Below are 8,394 nucleotides of genomic sequence, written 5' to 3'. Positions count from 1 at the left end.
AACTTAAGGTTAGTATTACTAGCCTTACTAGGATTAGTATCTATATCTAAAGTATAATTACTATTGCTATTAAATATATAATTATCTTTATATAAACTTACTAAGTTATTAGACTTAGTAAGGGAAATAGACTAAAGGCTCCTTTAAGTTATTAATAGGTATTTAAAGATAGTAGTATAGAAAAAGGTAATAGAGATATCTTACCTAGCTAAATAGCTAAGGTGCCTAGTATTTATATTTAGTAAGCACTACTAAAGTAATAACTCTAAGGGAGAATATATAGTAAATAAGAATAACTATATAGTAAACTGGCGCTTAAGTAGGCAGGGATATAAATAAGGTATAGTAGCTAGTAGATAAATATAATTAGTATATTTAAAATACTTAATAGGGGGTTATTGTAGATTTATAGGGAATAATACTATTAAAGTAGCACTAGTTATCCTAGCAAATAGCTAATAGAAAATAACCCTACAACTTGCTAAAACTAGTATTAGAAAAGCTATAACAGTATATTAAATAGTAAATTTAAGTTTTTCTTTTTTATTTCTTTTTAATACTTATTCCTTTATTTTTATAATACTTATATTATAGTCTAGTCTATAGCTAATTATATTTACTTTATTATTTTCTAATCCTTTTTTATAAATAATTATAAAGTTAAATTTATATAAGTATTTTATATAATATAATTATTATTTATTAAGTTTATATATTATTATAAAGTAAAAGATATTTTAATAATTAGTATAGACTTTAACTTAATATTTACTTTCTATAAGGTAATACTTAAATTTCTTAAAGTAATTAATAATTACTAAGAATTCCTTATTATAAACTAAGTAGTTAAGTTCTACTTTATATAGCTTATATAAATAAAATATAATAAGGTATAGCTTTCTTATATTATCTTATTAGCCTATTTATCTTCTTAATATAAAATCTAATATATCTATTTCTAGTTTAATTTCTCTTTTTAAATTAAATATAGTTAAGACTAGTTTACTAGTTATTATAGCCTTAAGTTAATTAAAAGCTTTTTATATTTTATTATTTTATTTAAATTTCTTATCTTTTTTTATTAATTCTATTAATAAATTAATAATCTTACTAAACCTTTTAATAAATTATTAATAGTAATTAATTACTTTTAAAAAGGCTTATATTTCCTTAATATTATAAAGTTCTTTCTATTTTATTATTATTATAATTTTCTTTAGTTCTATTTTAATTTTATTTAATAAGATAATATATCTTAAAAAGTCTATTTTTATAATATAAAAATAACTCTTTTTTAGTTTAATTAGTAATTTAATATTTTATAGCATTTTTAAGATCTTATAAATATATTCTATATATTCTTTTTTATTACTTAAAAAGATTAAAATATTATTTAAGTAATATACTATAAAGATATTAAAGTACTATTAAAGTATACTATTAATTATTTACTAAAATATTATAAGTATATTAATAAGACTAAAAGGCATTATTATATATTTAAATAGTTTAAATTAAGTCTTAAATACTATTTTTTATTTATTTCCTTTCTTAATATAAATAAGGTTATATACTTTTTTAAAGTCTAGAGCTATAAAGATCTTTTTACCTTATAACTAATCTTTTAATTCTATAATAAGTAGAAGTAAAGTTTAGTCTTTAATAGTATATATATTAACCTATTTATAATTAATAACTAGTCTTTCTTTTTTATTTTTCTTTAATATAAAAAATATTACTAATACTATTAATAAGCTAGATTCTTTAATATAACCTTTTTTTAATATCTTATTAATATATTCTTTTTAAACTTATAATTCTCTTTAATTAAATATATAAAGCTTTTAAAATAGTAAGTTATTATCTATAAAGTTAATCTTATAGTTCTATTTACTATATTTAAAGATTTTTATTTTTAATTTTTCTTTAAATAATTTATTATAAATTTAATATTATTTTAGAATATTCTTAAGTCTATCCTAGCTTAGCTTTATATTTATTTTTTCTTTTTTTAGGTTTTATTATTTAAAAATACTTAAGATTTCTATTTTATTTCTTATACCTTTTTTATATTTATATTATATTCTTTTTAAAGATAATAGATACTTTATTTTATACTTACCTATACTATCCTTTCTAGTTAGGGTTTAAGATCTTTTATTATTTATTATAATTATTTCTTTATTACTATTAAAGTTACTAGGAAATATAACCTAGCCTATCTTTTAATTAATAAATAGATTTTCTTACTTAAGCTATAATATACCTAGAATTATATATATATCCTTTTTTAAAAGTATAATATTAAAATCTATTTATTAATTTTATCTTTTAATAAAAATCTTAAAATAATTAGTCTTTTAATTTATAATACTATTATTATAGTTAAAGAGTTATCTTTTTATATTAATTAGTAAGTAAAGTAATAATTTCTTTTTTTAAAGCAGTTATAGTTTTATAACTATTTTTAAATTAATAAAGTTCCTTTTTACTTTATAATTAATTTAAGTATTTAGCTATCTCTTTTTAATTTAAACTTATAGTATTAAGCTATTTATTAAGTTTACTATATATAATACTTCTAGTATATTTATTATTTTAAGTTATTTTTATTCTTAGTTCTAGCCTATTTATAGCCTAGTTATAGATAGTATATAACTTTTCTTAAAGCATCTTTATAAGTCTATTTATAATTACTATAGTAATATAACTTACTATTAGTATAGTTATTTTTAAATTTATTATTAAATAATTACTATTAAAACTATTTTTTTAATTTTTTATATTATTTTATTAGGGTCTTAAGATAGTTTTTATACTTTTTTTTTTCTATTATTTATTTTTTATATATTGCTTTTATATCTTTTAGCTAATCCTTATAGTATTGCTTAGGATCTGTATATCTTTTAATATACTTATATTTACTAAAGTCTTTTTATTTCAATTTAAGCTCTAGGCTATATTATATTTATTATTACTATTTCTTTTTTTGATTTTTAGTAGGTTTTCCTTTAATTATATATAGTCTTTTAAAGAATTTTATAATTTCTTTAAGTTTATAATATAGTAGCAGTAAGTATTAAATAATTTCTCCTTTTTTATTTTTATATAGACTTTAATAATACTATCTTATATATCCTTTCTTATTTAGATATTAGTAGTTTTCTTATTTCTTTTTATATATAATTTCTTTTACTACTTATTTATAGCTTATAGGAGTACTAATTGCTTTCTATTCCTTTTAAATTTTCTTAATTTTCTTAAAGTTAGTATTATCTTTTAAGTATAATCTATTTACTTCTTATTATCTTTAAAGTTCTTTTATATTTTTTAAACTTATATTATTAACTAATAGTATCTTTTTTAAATATATATATTTTCTTTAAGTAGTTTCTTTAAACTCTTTTTTTACTTTCTTAATTATATATTAAGATTATCTAATTTTATTAAGTAAATCTTTATTTTTATAGATTTATTAATAATAAGCTATACTAAACTATAGTTCTAGTACTTTAAGGTTATTATATTATATAAAAGGTAAGTACTTTTCTATTTTCTTTTTAAGGTATAGGTTATTATTAAGGGTCTTAGAAATTATAATTAAAAAGTAATTATTATTAAGTTTCTTTTATTTATATATATTATACTAGTAGTTCTTATATAAAACTTATAAAATATTTTAGTACTATTTATATATTAGTAGTATTTATATATTATTTTAGAAGTTAAACTCTTTTTCCTTATATTATAGGTTTATAGTATTACTAGTATAATATACTTTAATTAATATTAAGCTAATTATATTAGTATCTTTATATTTTCTAGCTCTTTATATATAAAAGTCTTTATAACTTAAATATATTCTTTTAGTCTTATTTTCTTTATAAAGTAGTTTGTATTTTTTAGTCTATTTTTATTAGATTTCTTTATCCCTATAGTAAAAGTATTATATTACTTATCTAGCTATGCCTTTTCTATATCTTATATTTTAATTATTTTTATATTATTAAGTATAGAGTTAGTTTCTTATTTTATATTTTATTTTTTATACTTTTTCTATAGCTTAGAGTATAGTTCTTATTAAGATATTATTAATAGTTTATAAGGTTTTCTTTTACTTATCTTTTTTAAAAGTAGTTAAGTTTCTTTATTTTATTATTCTTAAAACTTATAGTTTTATAAGTCTTTTCTCTTTTTATTTTTTATAGATTTTTTATTACTTTCTTTTTTCCTTTTTTCTATAAGCTAAGTCCTTTTTTATTTCTTTATAGTATTTATTTAACTTAGTTTTATATAGTATTAGAATTTAAAGTATATTTCTTACTTTAGTATTTTTATATATAGAGAACTGATTTTATAGTTTTTTAATAAAGCTTCTTTTATTTAAGTTCTATCTATCTTTTAATATATTATCTTTATATAAAGTAGTAGTTTTTACTATATTATATATACCCTATGTTATTTTTAGTATTTAGGTTTTTTAAGCTATTTAAGGTTTTTATTATTAAGTTAGTTTTAAGGCTTACTTACTTTAGTTAGGGTTTTTTAGTTTTTATAGCTTTAGGTATTGTTATACTATATATCTAAGCTAATTACAGTTATAGTACTTATATTTAAATATATCTTATAGCTTATATTAGTTATTACCTAGTTAAGTAGCTCTTAGGGATATAGGTCTTACTTAAATTTTATATAAAGTATTATTTTATTAGTTTTAGTTTTAAGAGTTATTTTAGTATCTATTATTATACTAATTATTAAAGTAGTATAGGTTAATATTATCTCCCTATTTATAGTTAGCTTTCTTTTTTTTATATTTATATTATTATTTATTAATTTTAATTACTATAGTAATATATATAGTTAGGTCTTTAGGTCTATCTTTTTTATATAATTTATCTTTAACTTTATCTTTTAATCCTTTATAATAGTATTTTATAAAGGTATTATTATTTTATTTAACTTTAGATATTAATATTTAAAACTTAATAAAGTAAATAGTATAAGATATAGTCTGTTTAAGTGCTTAAATCTAGGCTATAGCTTATCTTTCTTTATTAATTACTTTAAAATTCTCTTTTAAAGCTATTTTAAAGTTAGTTTAGTTAATAAAAATATTTTAAGTTTCTTATTTCTAGTTATCTTTTTTTTTATTTTTTAAAAAGTCTTTTATAATAAAATCTTACTAGTTTTTAATATTTCCTTAAATTAAAAGTAAAGTATATAGGATTTTCTTTATTAGTATATTTAGCTAATTTAAAAATAAGTAAAAGTAAGCTTTTATTTAAGTAAGGAATAAAATTATATCTACTACTTTACTAGTAAATAGTTTTAGTTTAGGAAGTTTAAGGGCTTTTTTAATATTATACTTATATATTTTACTATTACTAGTATTAGTAAGTATAGTATTTTACTAGGTATTAAGTTATATCTATAAGTTATATATAGTATTATAAAGCTATTAGACTTTAGCTATAACTTTAGTATTATTAAAAGGTACTTTAGTATAAAGAGGTACTAGCTTAGTATTACTAGATATCTTAATAGTATAATATTACTTAATATAAATATAGTATATTTTAAATAAAAGCTATTAATATATAATAGTTAGGGTTTTTTAAATAGGTAAACTAGTCTATATTAAGTTTATATTTATAAAATATATAAAGTATTATACTAAGTATATTAAAGTATTATATCTCTTAATAGTTAATAGTATAAGTTAAGCTTATTAAAGTAAAGAAATATTATTAATAGTTAGTAAGCTAAGTCTTATTTACTGCTAAATAAATATATATATATATTTAGGTAATATATAAGTTAAATAGGGTAGGTTTAACTTTATTTATAATAGTTATTTCTATAAGTTAAATAGCATCTGTTTGATTTATATAGGGTAGGTAGTTTTTAATTAAGGGAAAAGGTAAGGTGCATTTATATATATATTAAAATATATTAGGTTATAATACTTTATAAGTATAGTTATTAATATAAATTTAATTAAAATATTTTTAATAAAAGACTAGTTTTATTAAAGTTACTATTTTAAAAATCTAAAGTATATATAGTATTAAGCTAACTTTTCTTAATTAAAGGATTAAAGCTTTTTATATACTTTTAAAGCTAATTAAAAAGTTATTATTTAAGTTTTTATTATATTAGCTTTATACTATAGCTATTAGTTAATTATTATAATATTAATATTTAAATTATAAGCTAGAAGTATTATTTATAGTTAAGGCTTATAGCTATAAGCTTATTCTAGTAAAGAGAACCTAGAGGTTTTGCTTAAGGATATTATTGCCTTTTTCAGCTACTGGTTCGGATAGGGCGACATTTTGGACACAGCTGATAGCATTGCTACTGGCTTCAATGTCGCCCTCGATTACGGACAAGACCTGCTCAACAGCTCGGAGTTCACTGTTGATTCGTGGCTGGAGAACCTCCGCAAGCTCATTAAGTCTCAGCTACCTGGCTTACAGAACAACAACTACAGTGGTAGTCAACAGGTGGCCAGAGGATTACACGAGGAAAATAGCAACCTTTCAGCCGAAGATCAAAGTGCAGACGACGCTATAAAATCCGGTGTTGCGTATAACTGGTCCACTTACTACTTTACCTACGGCGGAGGCACTACCAACGCTGTCTTAAATGATGATGGCAAATCTTACTCGACAGAAAAAGCGATCGTTGCGCTATGGGATGGTGTCCAAAGCGAGATCGACACCATCGTCGGGACGATAAGCAAGTTGGTTAAAGACTTATTCGACTTCTTCAAGTCGGGCCCTGGCCACTGGGATATCAAAAGCTTCATGGGACACATCACTGCTGACCTTGTGGACGGCATGATTGACTCTCTCAAGATCCTTGCAGACATTTTGTTCAAGGCCTTTTCACTCGGAATCAGTCTTGTCAAAGATGTGGCCAACCAGACGATTGAGATTCCGGTGCTTGGATGGCTATGGAAGATGCTAACGCACGGTCGCTCGCTTTCCCTCTTGGAGCTATGCTCTCTTCTAATTGCGATTCCTACCAAAGTTCTCTACAAGGCCAAGACGGGCCACGCCCCACCGAAGCTTAAGGGACGTCTAACGAAAGACTCCTTCCGTAGATATCTCTCAGGAACTGCCGACAGTGCACTGGCCAGGGAAAAATTATCAACTGCCGACAGTACTCTCTTCAAAGACATCGCCAATGTTAGCCTGGCGGTGACCGCAAATTTGGAATTTATCTATAATGAATTTGACACTCTGGTCCTATTGGCAGATGGCGCCTTTGAAGGGAGTGGTCTTGAGATTATTCCCACTGGACCTATCAAAACTCTCATGACAGTGATTAACGCAGCAGAACTTATCTTCGAGGGAATTGACGCCTTCGCGAGTTTACCTGCTGGTCTTTTACCCGGGTCGTCCATGGTCCAGGTAGACAATGCCACCGTTGGGAAAGTTGCAAAGTACTCCGTGAGTTAGAACCTCCAGCTGCACAGAGAAGAAGATCTAACCAAATGCAGGCATTCGGTCTCCAAGGCGTCAAGTTCGCAGCCGGTATAGTCGTCAAGATCGTTGGGAAGGTCAAGAGTCTGGACCAAATGGTAATCAAGAGATGGAAGGGCGGCATCACTGCGGTCATCTCGATGCCCATGCTTTGCGTTGCTTTGACAGCGGACATCAACGACTCGGTGGAAGGGAGGAAAAAGACGGTCATTGTTGTTGACCATTTCTTTGAGCACTTCCTCAAGTTTGGCAAGCAGTGGGGATATGCTGTTGCTTGTTGGAACAACGATGTTGAGAATGAGCTTCTGTACATTGCACTTGTTGTCAAAGTACTATGCGGAGATGGGATATATGGATTCAAGATTACAGACTTTGTTGTGGATCATGTGTAAGGGATACATGATGCAACCTGTACAGTACACCTTAAATTGAATTTGAGAATGGAGCATCTGTTATTTCTGTCCTTAGCAACCAGAATCCTGTCTGAACGCCCACATAGCGGCTCCAAGCTTGTGAAAATAAACTCGGTTAGTTTATCTCCATCAAGCTGGAATAAACATTAATTAGTCACACATGGAGTGCTGGCCAGACATGAAGTAAAACCCGAGCCCGATCTCCATAATATATTTCATGCCGATGCTGATGCCGATGCCGATACCGAAAGATCCCGAATCGGTGCACTTGGACCAAGTTAGTATTAATCACCTCGACTTTACAACCCCGAAGCTGGAACGTTAACCGGGCCGAATCTTGGTTTATCTTATTCCCGCCATTTATTCCCAAGCAAATTGAAATTAAAAATCAGGACCAATAGGGCTCTTTTCTTTATTAACTGCCGATAGAGATAAGAGCTCCCAGGCTAGTACTTTATGTATTACAAAATTGCGAAAATTAATTTAAA

At 23.9% G+C, this 8,394-nt stretch overlaps 1 protein-coding gene across 1 annotated transcript; it reads left to right on the top strand.

The window, feature by feature from the left end:
- Positions 1-6,355: 6,355 nt before the first annotated feature.
- Positions 6,356-7,885, top strand: J7337_006346 (uncharacterized protein; the record flags this gene model as incomplete). The annotated part of the gene is made up of 2 exons (XM_044824010.1): positions 6,356-7,460; positions 7,511-7,885. Coding segments are annotated over 2 exons (1,480 nt in total), but the record flags the coding sequence as incomplete, so codon positions are not given.
- Positions 7,886-8,394: the final 509 nt, after the last annotated feature.

This window comes from Fusarium musae, chromosome 4 (genome assembly GCF_019915245.1).
Source record: "Fusarium musae strain F31 chromosome 4, whole genome shotgun sequence".
Classification (NCBI taxonomy): domain Eukaryota; kingdom Fungi; phylum Ascomycota; class Sordariomycetes; order Hypocreales; family Nectriaceae; genus Fusarium; species Fusarium musae.
The sequence above is the reverse complement of the archived record's forward strand: the minus strand, read 5'-3'. Positions and strand labels throughout refer to the sequence as shown.